This window comes from Lissotriton helveticus, chromosome 1_2, assembly GCF_964261635.1.
Source record: "Lissotriton helveticus chromosome 1_2, aLisHel1.1, whole genome shotgun sequence".
NCBI classification, from domain to species: domain Eukaryota; kingdom Metazoa; phylum Chordata; class Amphibia; order Caudata; family Salamandridae; genus Lissotriton; species Lissotriton helveticus.
The window spans coordinates 281,401,335-281,415,852 of NC_136058.1; the positions used below are offsets into that span (position 1 = coordinate 281,401,335).

Here is a 14,518-nt window from a genome sequence, read left to right on the forward strand (position 1 = left end):
CCCAGCTGAAAGACACCTTTAAAGCACGCGTGGCAGTTGGAAAGGCGATGCTGGTGCCGGGAATGCACCAGTTCTTCCTCAGGAATTAGTTAACGCGCTCATCTTTGGAAGATATCTGTGAGCGAAAGGTGTCTCGAAGTCTGCGATATATGCGAAGCGCCCTCTTCCGCCTCGCCCACCCCCCTCTTCTCATGCAGGCTAAGTGGCCAGCACCCCAGGACGACAGCAGTCGGAAGCGCTGCTAACATGTTGTGCTAAATGTTAATGGTTCATCGGAGGCGGCTTACAAATCTATTTAGGAGCGCCGAGTGGCACCTCAGATCCATTCTCCAGAGATGTATCGTGAGCTGTGCACACGAGGGGGCAGCAGCGGGGGGAGCCCGGATACCGGGCACACGGCAGAAAGGCTGCCAGCCCCCTGCGTGGGATCAACAGAGTGTACAAACACGCTGCACACAGCTGTGTGACTGGCTGCGGGGATCCACGGCTCTGCGCTGACTCTACTCTGCATATGACCTGCGTTTGCGGACACATCCGTACACGTCAGTGTCTCCTTGTTTACACGGTGTTCAGCCTTCCTCGGCGGATAAAGGATCTGGAGCGTGGTGAGATACACGAATCTGCCCAGGATCCCACAAAGTGGTGTCCCAGGGGAGCTGGGATTAGAACCCCAGCCTTTGATTCCCATTCCTTGATGCAAAGCACCTCAGCTCCCTCGTCTGTGTCGCGGCCCTCTGTTTCTGTGTGTTCTGGGGTGCACTGACAGCAGGCCGTTTCTTTCACGGTACAGAGTGTCTGTTAAAGGTGTAAGAAGCACGAACATTTTCGCAATATTTACATTACAATTCTGCTGTTTGAGTTGTCATTTAAAATAGTATTTTGGTTCTGACGGTGACGCCGTTAACGAAAGCCTTCGTCTTTCCCATCACTCGAGTTTTCATTTCTATAATTGATCCGACTCGTTGGCTCCTTCTGAAGCTGGTTTGGAAGGCTGGTCATTAACTTGAAAGGGGAGCTGCAACCCGGCTCTGCCTCCTGCCTAACACTGAAGACGAGGTGAGCACAGAGCAGGGCATCAGCTGGTGCCGCGCCCTGCCAGGCTCAGAAGAAAGATGTGCGTCAATGAAGAGTGGGCAAACCCAGCAAACACCACCCGCCAACTCTTGTTGAATCCCCTCAAATCCGATGGATGTATTTCAGTGTTTTTTATTGTCATCTCATGATTACTTCGACTTGTTGAAATACATCTTTTGCCGTGTGGTACTTAATACAAAATCCAGTAACCTGTATTACTTATACGCCCTGAAGTCGGTGACACATATTGTAAGAAACCTATTGATCATATGTTTGGACTTTAGAGTCTACGTTTTGGGTTTGACGGAATATCGTGGTTTCAGGTGCCCTAAAACACAGCTGTTGGTTGCTAGTTTGTGTGTAATATTTTCACAAGTAGGGCTGTTGTGCCCACCGGGGCTCGCGCGCTAGCGCCGCGCAGCACTGCACGCACAGACAGCGCTGGCTGAAGGAAAGAAGTGCACATTTCAGATGAAAGCCTCGGGCCCCTGAATAGAAATGGGCCACGTTGCAGTGGCAGGTTACACTTAAAAAGAGTTAGTGTTAAAACAAATGCTGCAACTGACGGGGTTAACAAACCATTCCTAGCACGTGTGAGCACCTGGGATGAGTAAGACGAGATACTATGATGCCCTCGACCTGCCTGGAGCCGAAGCCGCAGGCTCCAAGCTCAGTCTCGCCAGCAGGACAAAGAGGCCCGGGCAGCTGCGGCCTCTTTCGATTGAAAAGGATGAAATGCTGTGAAGCCATCACTGAGCACGTGGATATTTACAGATGTGACAATGTTATCCCTTCCGGATTAATGTATGTGCCTCAAAAAAATCTTTGCTCTTGACTCTCGCATGAGTTCTTGACTCAAAGTACGCCCACCCGTAATAAAACAGTAGTTTAGGGTTACTTTCCGGGTAACCACATATATCTGGGGTCATAGATGTATTTACTTCATAACTGGTGGGACTTGTTGCCCTTTTATCAGACTGATCCGAACTATTCCGCAGAGATTTCTCTACATTATCATTATTGTTTATGACCATTCGAGCTTCAAATGATGTGCAACAATTGTGTGTCACCTAAACACGGAATGCTGGACTATGCCTGAAGAGAAAAAAGAAAAAGCATAAACGCCAAGCAAGTTCAGTAGCGGCGGCTAGAGCCCAGCACAAATATGTGGAAACCCCTAGCCAATATTTCTTCATCATGAGCCCTCGGACTTCGGTCATACGGCCTCCGGAGCAGAGCAATTTGAAGGGCTCAGAGGTACCCGGCCCAGCGCACCCCTGAGGCGGGGATCTGTGAGGTTCCTCGGGTTTGGCATGAGCGCTCCCAAAGAGCGTCTGTACTCCTGCTGATGGAACGAGTGGCAGTGAGGGGTTGCTCTTACCGCTGGTGGTATAGTTTGGCGCTGCATCAATACCACCTGTACATATCTATGCCAGCAGTGAAAACAAATGCTGCCCAATAACACCTTATCCAGGGCAACGCTACTAATAAACGCAGCAGCTTCAAAGTATAGCAACATTGACACGAGAGAAAACCCTACTGGCTCCATCCAGAGTGCACGTCCCAATCCCCCTCTGCACGTCTGTGTGTATGTGAACGTAGTCTTCAGCCTTGGAAGGCTGTGAAAAAGAGCAGGAGTGAGTAGGGTAAGTGTAACACCTTTTATTACAGCCATGCAAAGCCTTTAGAGCAAATGCTGTAAAACACATGAAAAACAAAGTCGTAGTGTTCTGATTAATATTACGCTATTGCGAATTACTGTCTTAAGTTCTTGAGTAGTGACTGGTAATACTAAAGAGTACTACGTTAAAACATTTTTTTCTCAAAAGCCATACCCATAACGACTATAAAAAGGAGGAACATTATCACATCTATGTAAAAACAAATAATGCAACATCTGTTAAAAAGGAATACGCTTCTTTTGTTACAAAATCCATGATTGTAGAAGTATACCACATGTGTGGGTTTCTTATTACATGCAGTAATGTACTGCCTAGCCTTTGCTGTAATGATACATTTCTATTTCTGTTTCCAAACACTCACGTTAAATACACTTTAATTAATAATAATACAGTTTGCTATATCCAGGGCCACTGGAATTATGCGGCACAGAGGATCAAATTATGCAGCGGGGTGGACTAATTTATGCAGCAAGAAAAGGCAAATTGTGCAGCTTATTTTATGAGAGTATTACTTATTATTTTGTCATTTTTACACATGTTAACACTGTTTGAGCAAGGGTTTCATCTCATTATTAACAGTTTCACACCCAAATACAGCAATAAGAAATAGAAATGTGACCAGCCAATCTTTGCGAAGGGCTTTTCACTGCATGGCACCATGTTTCACCACGTTTTTACTAACGTTTGATGCATTTAAGCTAAAAACAAGTACTTTTTTCAGATTACCAGCCGATGATGGGTTATATGACAGATCCAAATTTATGCGAAAAACACTACAGGCGCAAAATCACATAATTCCAGTGGCGCTGACCATGCCTTATTTTTACATCAGAGGGTTCGAGCACTCTGCTTCATACTGCACATTCTAAGGCCGAACTGTAGTCTGACAAGTTAGCAATAGGACCCACTGGGGAAATTGAGACTGACTGTTACTCCTTTTAGGACATGGGCAGGGAACCTTTATTGACCACATATTAATGTCTTCGGACGTTGTTCATTGGGTCTTGCACTTCACCATCCTTACTAGCGTTTTTAGTGATCACAACCCACTTCTTTTAAAGTTGGGTGGTCCTCTTTTTCCGAAACATCAGTCACGTACTGACCATGGGATACTAAGGTGTGTGAATGGCAGACGACGCATTAGATGGTCAATGATTAACCAAGATACCCTGTACCCGAAAATAATTAGTACATGTGAAGAGGAGTTATCTGTTTGTTTACTGCCCGACTCAAGCCCTGCGAACATTCTGTCCAGGTTTGAGGGGCTGGTCACCAAAATTGGTTCCATGCTCACAGCACCCACAAAGGGAGTCAGGGAGAACAACTGCAAATGGTTTGATCAAAATTGCTCTAAGGCAAGTAGGGTTTTGAAACAGGCACTAAAATCTAAACCCAGAGACGGCGATCTGATAAGAAATCTTCGCTTGGCCTATAGGAAAGCTATAGCTACCAGGAAAAAGGAAATCAAGGCCAATGTCATTGAATCCCTTTTAGACCCCACAGTGTTGGGGAACAGTAGCAGGTTTTGGCAAATAATTAACAAACCTTTGTTTGATAATCTAAATGACACAGCCCTTGGGACAAATATTTCAGAGGGGGAGTGGATCTCCCACTTCAGTGCAATTTTTAAAAGTAACGAGCTTCAGGCAGATTTTGATGTTTTATCTTTGTCTGTGACTCCACTGTGCTTCACAGTACAAGAGATTGTTAGGGGAATACAGGGTCTAACTACCAATAAGGCCCCAGGCCCGGATGGATTACCACCGGATCTGTTTAAGTCTAATATCCCTTTCTGGGCTCCGGTTCTTACTGCTGTAATCAATGCAGCGGTGATAACTGGGTGCCCTAGAATCTGGGGTCTTTCCACCATAGTCCCCATTTTTAAGAAGGGCGATCGCAGTAGCCCATTATGTTATAGGCCCATTTCTTTATTAAATTCAGTAGTTAAAGTGGTGGGGGGCGTAATTCTCAACAGGTTATCCACCTGGGCTAAAGATAACAACATCCTTTCACCCATTCAATACGGGTTCAGAGCAGGACATTCGACCATCACGCAGTGCCTGAACCTATATCTTATTCTCAGCAAGTATACGTTGGCAAGACAAGGCACTGTCTACATGGCATTTATGGACTTGTCGTCCGCATTTGACTGCGTAGACAGAAGCCTACTCTGGGCTGCCTTGCTGAGAATGGGTGTAGAGAGTAACCTTGTCCACTTCCTCGCTGATCTGCATACAGATACCAGAGCGAACGTCCGTTACTCCCAAGATCTTAACGTAACGGATGATTTTAAAATAAATCGTGGTGTTCGACAGGGCTGCATCTTGGCCCCTTTTTTATTTAACCTGTATATCAATGAACTGGAGGATTCCCTCCTTAATGTAGAAGCAGATTATCCCTTAGTCGAACGTAGAGGGGTACCTGTATTACTCTACGCAGACGATGCTGTTCTTATTTCAAGAACAGCAATCGGTCTTCAGAAACTTCTAAACTCCTTCCATAAATTCATGGAGTCACGTGGCTTGAGTATAAATAACGCCAAGTCCTTTGTTATGAAAGTAGGCAAGGGTGGTTTGAAAACTGACCATTTTAGTATAAATGGCGAGAAAATACCATCAACCAACTCTTTCTCTTATCTTGGGGTTCTGCTTGACAATAAATTGTCTTGGGGCCCTGCAGTCTCCAAGAAGAAGGGAGCAACAGCAAGGGTCAATGCGGCCATCCTTGGCTTTGCAAAAAAAATCGGCAATTGCCCGACGACCGCATTGCTCAAACTATACCAAGCAAAAAGCGTGGCTGGTGCTTGTTATGGGAGTGAGCTTTGGGGTTATCGTAAGAGTAAAGACCTAGAGGTTACAGAAAATAATTTTCTAAAAAAGATCTTGAGACTCCCCAGGGGTATTGGGAACTTCTCGGTTCACGAGGAGCTAGGGATTCCCCATTTAGGTGACAGAATAGCAGTAAGCCCTGTTATATGTTGGCTGAACTGCTGGCTAAACAACGATATCCCTTTAACACATGCCATAATGAAAGAAGTTTTACAGCTAGATGGGAGGCTTAAAATACCGTGGGTGAAGTATATAAAGGACAGCCTAACAGCAATTGACCGACGGGACCTGTTTTATGCCCCAAATTTAATTATAAAAACAGATGTTAGTTCGGTTAAGAATGCTATTTTATTGTTAAGAGGCACCGACAGAGAAGAGGTTGAGTTGCAGAAGGCTAGTGTTAGGAAACATTTTCTTTTAAAAACTTGCTTGCAAACGGAACCTTATTTGACTTGGCCTATGTCCAGTTATGAAAGATTTCTATTAATAAGGTTCCGCTTTGACCTCTTCCACCTTTTATTGGCTGTCCCTAGTGGGGCTCAACGGGGAGAAGTGTTGCCAGCTTGTGGCTGCGACGGAAAGTCTCCACAAGATCTGGCACACTTCCTTTTTATTTGCCCCTATTATTTGATCCCACGGAAACTATACCTTAAACCGTGCCTCAAAAAGCTGAGTTTTTCACAAATTAAGCCTGCACTTTATTATTTACAACTACTGAACAGCGATTGCACTTTATTTGTTTGTAACTTTCTTAAAAAAGCCATCAGCTTTAGAAAAAGCATGGATGGCTAATTACATTGTACCTTTTTTAGGCGTTTTTAACACTACAGTTATTTATATTTTTAATCACATGTCGCCCATGCTCGTACTGCTTAATATATTGTACTGTATACTGTGTCTCTATTTGCCAACTGTAATGAATTGTTTTTAAATGATATTTTTATTGAGTGTTTATAAAATTTGCACTTTTATGATTGTAAAACCTACAATCGAATAAAGATTTTTGAACTTGAACTTGAACTACTCCTTTTAGACTTGTACCAATGGGTAAAGTCAGGAATAGGCATTATGCAAACATGCTTATGACATCTCTACTGTTTTAAAGATGGTTATGATTTTTGATGGGAGGAATATAGGTTGCTCAATCTAAAATGAGAGTCTGTCTTCTTTCTGAGAGACACATTTTCACAGCTTTACATTTTTTTACCCATCCCGACCATTTTTTCCTCTCCATTAGGAAAATGGGCAACACTATTGCCCTCAAGTTAAATGGTTGCAGTCAAAACTGCGTTTTATTTGATTTTTTAATAATAGTTCTCAAAAAGGACCTTGTTTCAAGCCTGCATCGCAATATCTTCTAATTTATTTATTTATGGAGTTTTATATAGCGCTGACCTGACCCTGGGGGTATCGGAGCGCCTTTCAACAGTGTTTCATAATAGTTACATAGTAGAGCAGTCTTAAAAACATAAAGTTCGGCAGTCCAAGAGTGCTGAGGCTTCTTGAGGTAGTGGTTGAGTCCTGAGGTAGACTCGTTGTCTAATCAAACTTGCTGTCGCCATATACTCTAATAACGCATTTGTTCTGCTAAATAATCCTATATTTCAGTGCCTTATGTGTGGTCATTAGTACCAACTCAAAAAGCAGTATGCTTCTTTCTAAACCTCTTGCCCTTACAGTGTGCCAGAAAAATGTTTTTTTATGTTCTTCTCACAGACCAATAGGTTTTTTGTGTTCGTTTACTGTTTAAATACCTCACCCTTTCCTTCAAAGCATCACAAAGCACCCTACCAACTTCCTCCCTTTACATTTCTCGGGATATGCTCTACTGGCAACAATTGCTGGCCTGTATCTAACCCACCCAGCACCAGAACCAGGTTCAGGTCTTTTGACCTACCTGGGCACGTCCTCCCTAATGAACTGCCGGCAAATCTCTTTCTGCCTGTATTCAAGTCTGTCCTCAAAGCACACCTCCTCGGGTCTGAGAAACAGCAATGCTCAAGACCGCTCTACTGCCTTGGGCACTGTACGACATTGTAACATGCAGTCAATGTAGTATTTTTCTACTTATATTTTGTCATATCCCATTTCACAACAACCATGTTTTCACACTCTTTTGTATGGTACCTTCGATTTGCCGTTGTTCTTAAGGTGCCAGCATATAGGAACATGCACAATTTCTGTTTGAAATGCTTAGTTCTGAAGAAGTTCTAATACAATTTGAAGGTTGTTTCTGAAACTCATGCACATTAAACATCATTTCAAGTGGTTTAGGCATTCTAACATGGGCCACTGCTAACAAATTGCTCTCTCAAGCCCCCCCATTGGACATCAGATCACCCTAAAACTTATATCTGATCCAGGAAACTGAGAAAGGCTTTGAGACTTACCGACAGCAATCTACTTGGAAATCTAAGCAACTTGTGGCGAGCAAGTGAATGCACCAAGTGACTACAGATATTTAATTTGTAATGTGCATGCATACCAGACACTTAGAATGCAATGAATAGATATTTACACTTTAATAGTATTTTTTAATTCTGTTCCAGTTGTTGGTGAAATAATAGGAGCTTTCTTCTTGTTCACTACAGCATTTTGTTTTAGCAATGTTAGTGGTTACATTGTGTAAATAGAAACGTAGGTACTAAAACACTTGCATAGAATGAGGCAAATGTACATATACACATTTGTACATTTATAAGTAATTCTCCTTTTTTAAGGTTTCATTTGCAAACCTCTTGAGTCATCTTTATCAATTTACCTGTGAATTTAAACCCTGCACACATACATGCTATGCATTTTCACAATATAACTTTGTGTATTAACAACTACATCTCCTCCATGTACAAAGAGACAGTTACTTTCCTTTAGAGTTGAATCCCACATATAAGGCTTGTAATATATGAACCACAAAGCACCAGACTACCATTTATCTACATTATTGTACTACTAATGTTTTGCACTTATTCAATGTATTAGTATTTTAGTTACTTTTGAGATGAGGTTTACCCTAATGGCCTCAACATTGATTTTGGCTCTCAGTTAGGGATATTCTCATAAGTAACTGTTGAACTGTGCTCTGCCTCATACCGATCCTCTGGACAAAGTGTTACTATCTGTCCATTAGTTACATACCCTAGAAGACTATTGAATGGATGATAAAGAGTTTAAACCCTGTCAATAGCAGAATTGCAATACTTACATTCAGGACCACCTAACATTCACTGATAAAAAAGTATCCAAAAGCCTGTACTCCCCCCAAAAATAAAGACTTCCTGTGTGTAGGGAGAAGCAAGTGGATTAATGATTAATAGATGGGGGTTTGACGGATGAAAGGATGGGCGGATATATGCATGTCTGTATTAGGGAAGCAGCGATAGTAAATCCATAGTTAAAGAAACTGAACAATGCCTTTCTTTAAGGTCATATTTTATCGCTGTTATCATACCCTATTTAAACAACCTCCAAAAATATTATCTCTTTCTGATTTTGTTTTGTTAGAACATGGGAAAAATGTGAAGAGTAAGGAAAGATGAGTATGTTTCCCAGCAAGGCTCTTATATTAGCGGTAACAAATAACTGTTGATTTTGATATTCGATTTTCTTGATTCAACTCTTCAGCTAACTTCTCTTTCTTGGTCTGGGTTTGGGATAGCCCATGCCATTGTGCACAGATCTCATGCTTCCTTCATCTTCTGGTTTGAGAGTCAGAATTTGAGTGCAACCAATTTAAGTAATATTATTGCTGATTGCACGACAAATTAGCCCCATGGTGATGCTTAATACTTTGTCTTTTGTGTTCTCTGCAGGTTTAGGAAAGCATGATTCTGCAGTGACCCCACCCTGCTTTCTCTGACACTAGAACCCCTGTGCCTTTCCAGAGAGACTTTCAATTATCACCAGTGATCCCGTGGAGGAACAAGAGAAACCATGGACTTACACAGGGCTGCATTCAAAATGGAGAGTTCGTCTTATCTGCCCAACCCCTTGGCATCTCCAGCCCTGATGGTCCTGGCCTCCACAGCTGAAGCCAGCCGTGATGCCTCCATTTCATGCCAACAGCCTAGGCCTTTTGGTGTACCAGTGTCAGTGGACAAAGAAGTGCACATTCCTTTCACCAATGGCTCATACACTTTTGCCTCTATGTACCACCGGCAAGGGGGCGTGCCCGGTGGCTTTCCTAACCGTGACTTTCCACCCTCACTCTTGCACCTCCACCCCCAGTTTGCACCCCCGAACCTGGATTGCACCCCCATCACCATGCTAAACCACAGTGGTGTTGGTGCATTCCGGCCATTTGCCTCCAACGAAGAGCGGGAGAGTTACCAGTCCGCTTTCACACCTGCCAAGCGGCTGAAGAACTGCCACGAGAATGACTCTCCGCACCTGCGCTTTTCAGACGCTGATGGCAAGGAGTATGAGTTTGGGAGTCAGATACCATCTGGCTCCCCCAGTTCTCTCAAAGTTGACGACACAGGGAAAAAACTCTTTGCTGTCTCTGGCCTGATATCTGACAGGGAGACGTCCTCCAGCCCAGAAGATCGTAATGACAGATGTAAGTACCTCATCCTTTTGGACACCTCTTAGTTTGCATAGAACATGCCATGTTTTTGTGAAAGCATTGTTTACAGCCTGCCCTTAGGTGCTTGGGTCATACTGTTGAGCCATACAATGCTGAGGGAAATCACTGAGATATCCTTGAAATATCAACACTTAAGGTTTTCACATCATGTAGTAACCGGCAATACTAGCAGTGCTCATGTATTCAAAAAGCAGCGTTGTAGAAAAACCTCTGTACTGTTGGTGTTGTTTATACTAAGGGTTTTGTTTCTTCCATACATTCAGTTTTAGTTCTCATAACCATCACAAATTTACCAACTTTGTCATTTATTGATTTTATACATTGCTTTAATAGTGAAGTCCGATTCATGTTACTGTTTGCTATCTGCAGAAATACAAGTTTGATTGTAATCTAAAGGCACAGTTTTTTGGTATTTGTCAATTTTCAGAATATTCAGATGAAATTTACTAGCGATGCTGACATCAGATCATGGATATAAACGTCTTAAGCAGAATTATGGTTACTTCATGTCTGATTCAGCCAATTTAATATGCCCATTGAGGTAAAAAGCACCCTTGTTTCTGCTTAAGTAGTTCATTGTTATGGTCAGCGTTTGCATCGCAAAAGAAACTGGCAAGCAGCATCTCTCACAGTCCTAAGTCGATAGCCCTTTGATGCAGACTTGTTTTCTATTTGACTGTTAAAAAAAACACACACACAATTTCAAGAAATGTTTTGGCGAGACTGACACACAACTCACCCTTGCTCTGATGCCCAGAGGTGACAGAGCGCACAGGAAATATGTTGGGTGAATTGAACACATATCTGTCAAAATATCTGAGGTTCCTAATCACAAACCCACGTATATTCTAATTCTACACTATTAAAAAAGATACCCAGAATAGCTCATCATGACTCTTATTTATTAAAGAAATGAGAGTCACTTTGTGCAAATCTTAGACACGCCTCATTTGAAGAACAGAAGAATGTTCTGTTCTTAGCTACTCTACAGCAAATGGTGAACCAGTTTATTTTGCTCTCATTTCTATTGCTTCTAAACAAAACATCCTTACTTGCCATTTACTCCTGTCTTTCACATTTTAAAAACAGCGCACAGTTAGTTAGCAGTTTCAGCAGTTAAAAAAAATAGGCCAAATCAATGTTATTCTTTTTGTCACAGTATAAAACTGTTTGGGGCAAAGCTGGTTATTTCATTGATTGCATTATAGAAACTTAAGTGGGGGAAATGGAGTTACTGAATAATATAGCACTAGGACCACGAGTATTTGACAGATGGCTTAAAATGTTCAAAAGGGATCTTTGAACAGAGGCAACAAACATTTCAACGCGACGTTTGCTTGGGTCAGCAGGAAGGTATCTCCCATGCAAGCCCCCTTTAAGTCTGGCTGGCAGCCCTTTATTACAGCAATCTAATGGTTCTCTCCAAGTTTATGATGTGGTTACATGTTGGTATTATCCTCTAAATACATTTGACGCCACTTGTAACTTCCTATCTTAATGTAATGTCCATCTACCTCTACAATCAATTTAAAATACGCAGCTAGGAATAACTATCCAGTCAGCCAGGTGCATATAGTGGGAAAGGATGGCACAACTATGCAGCGGAACTAACTAGTGGAGGGAGTAAACCAGTGGGGAGATGAAGAGCAGGTGCACATATATCCTAGATGTAGCTGTGCATGCACGACTTTAGAAAGGTATGTATATTCCCGAATGTATGGTATTGTAAAGAAATAAATAACACATGATATCGCAGAAGAACTGTTAGCTAGAAAGCAAGGCTTTACTTCAACACAATCACACGCATTCTTGACTTTGTGCTAAGAGGTGAGCTGGTGAACATCTCCGCTGTCTCACCTACTCGGCACCTTTTGGCTAACGTTAAAAGGCTGCCATGATGTTAGATTTCATTATTTTTGTGAGATTGTTTGCTCGGGCAAATGGCACAGCGAAGGGTACATGCAAAGCTTGTTGCTCATGACATATCCTTGAAATTAGTAATTTGCTTTGATACATCGCTGACTGGCTAAGGGTTTTCTACGGGGAGGCTGCGACCACGAACCATCGCTTTTTCTGTAGAATTATTTGCCTTCTTTTGGTAGGTTTGATTCTTCGGTGCTCTTCCATTCCATTTGAATTTTGCTGAGATATAGGCGAGCGAGTTCTAGAAATGATTTGTCCAGGGACATGTAAGAACATTTCTGATAGACCATTGCCTCTTTACGACACTTAGGGCACGGTGACAGACAACCGTATACCTGGTGGCCTGCATGTGGCTGACAGCACTGCACCAGATAGTATAGCAGAGACATTGACCTGTCGGGAGATGTCTCCACTTTCCTGACTGTCGGCCGGTCTGAATGGAATAGTTTGTGCGGGAGGGGTCGTGGCCTACATAGAAGTGTTACACCGAACGTCATGTTTAATTCTTGCTGTGCTCCAGAGGCCTTCGAGGAAAAAGTGCCGGCACAGCGTGTGAATTCCCAGGAGGCAGCTGATTCTGATGTTGTTAGCATATAATAGTGACAGTGTAGCTGTTTCACCTTACGAGTACGAACACTTATTTCAAAAGTGAAAAGCAAAGGATAGGTGGGACACGGGGCTCCGTTGGATACATTTCTTACACATACAAAAACAGGTTTGTGTCATCAGGCTCGTGTGTACTTGTCACATCAAGCTACAGGGACTCCTTTGTGTGCATGGCATTTGGAGCAAATGGGTGAGGCTGTTTTATTAGAAAATTCGGACAGCACTCATGTGGAAGACCGGATTGCAAGACTGGCTTTTGCTTCCCGCTGTTTCAACGGATCAGACAAAGATCATCAAATGTGGCCCTGCACAATAGTACAGAATGGTTTTTTTTGATTCTCCATTTTGAAGAAGATTAGTATTTTTTCAGGAGAGTTATAAGCAAACTCCAAAAGTATCTTAAGTACAAATAATGTAAATTAGAATTTTTTTTGTTAGCAGAGATGGCCTAAGATAGCGTAGTGTGGGAGTTGAAGGATGAGATGTATTCCTCCTCAGATAGGCTGGTGATTGCTTGGAAATGCTTTCATAGAGGGGCTAAAGCCATTTGAGAATTTAACTGGTGCTGAGGATCCAATGCATTGGGGTTGACTAGGAGAAGAACATGAAGGAAAAGGCCCATTCTGCAGTTGTTGCGTGTATTTTTATGAGTACATTGCTTACATTGACGGACCACATGTATCTCATTGGTACAAGGATTTCGAAATATGAAGCAACCTCTGCACATCAGTTGTACAAATTGGTCAACCATGCATTCCTTACTGACACCTGCCGTCAGTGGTGTCTCTTACCTGGTGCCTCTGTCGCCAGAAGCATAAGGGTGGCACTGTGCTTAGAGTTTCCCTTCGGTGAAGAGGCACTTGAAATATCTATCGCTGATGCACAGAAGCTCTATGTATATGTCAGGATAATATATACAACACTGATAGTGACATCAAGAGGCTGACCCTGCTAGTCAAAGTGCTGACAGTGTGTTCAAGTCAATCAAGTGAAAAACAACTCAAATGTTGTTTGCACTTTAATACTCATGTGGAATATTCATCTGCTTATAGCATGGTTTGAAAGTCAGAGCTAGTAGGAAATGTATATAAGTAAGTTATTTTTTTACTGCAAATATTTAAAATAAATGGGACAGAGAAATTGTGATTTTTTTTTGTACTGGAGTGCTGAATACTTTGACCCACTATCCAATTGGAAAAATAACTTTTGAAAAAACGTTAAAGTTACAACAAACCTTAATTAAAAGTTAATGAAGTAAAATTTGCAACGAAGTGAAATTCAAATGTTAAAGTACTAATGCAGCCTTACCTCATCCTCAGTTGTTGATGTTTTTTTTTTATTACTACTTTATGTGATATTATAATGTTATCTGGTTTAGTACGGGATTGTAATGTAGATTGTTTTATTATAATGTTAAGCAAGAATATTGCATGCCATTATGTGTGTATTTCTGTTACATTTGTGTCTCTGTGGTGTGTTTTTTTTTGTATGTTGTTGGGATTGTCTGGTGTATGCCTTTAAATGTTCACTTTTGAATATTGTATTGCTTTATACGTGTTTGTAAACGTATTTGGTCTATTGCTGATTCTTCCCGTCATGGTTTTGGCATTGTTTATTTACTTATATTTAAATGCCTGTTATGCGTTTTATTTAAATTTAAATTTTAGAGTGGTTTGATGCAGACTAAAGAGATTTAGTGTATTTATCTGATAGTGATTTTTTATACCTACTAACTAAACAATGGGAAGCTAAGGTTACTTTATCATTTTAACTGAATGTATTTAACAATTTTATAAACCACAATTTTTCCATTCCATGTTAGG

At 41.8% G+C, this 14,518-nt stretch overlaps 1 protein-coding gene across 4 annotated transcripts in view; it reads left to right on the top strand.

The window, feature by feature from the left end:
• Positions 1-14,518, top strand: part of RNF220 (ring finger protein 220) — a 1,024,387-nt gene that overhangs the window by 252,506 nt on the left and 757,363 nt on the right. For all 4 annotated transcript variants that reach the window (XM_078671729.1, XM_078671730.1, XM_078671731.1 and 1 more), the window contains exon 4: positions 9,394-10,139. In XM_078671729.1, coding sequence (XP_078527855.1) covers positions 9,515-10,139 — 625 coding nt within the window. In that variant the 5' untranslated portion in view covers positions 9,394-9,514. The remainder of the gene's footprint in view (positions 1-9,393; positions 10,140-14,518) is intronic.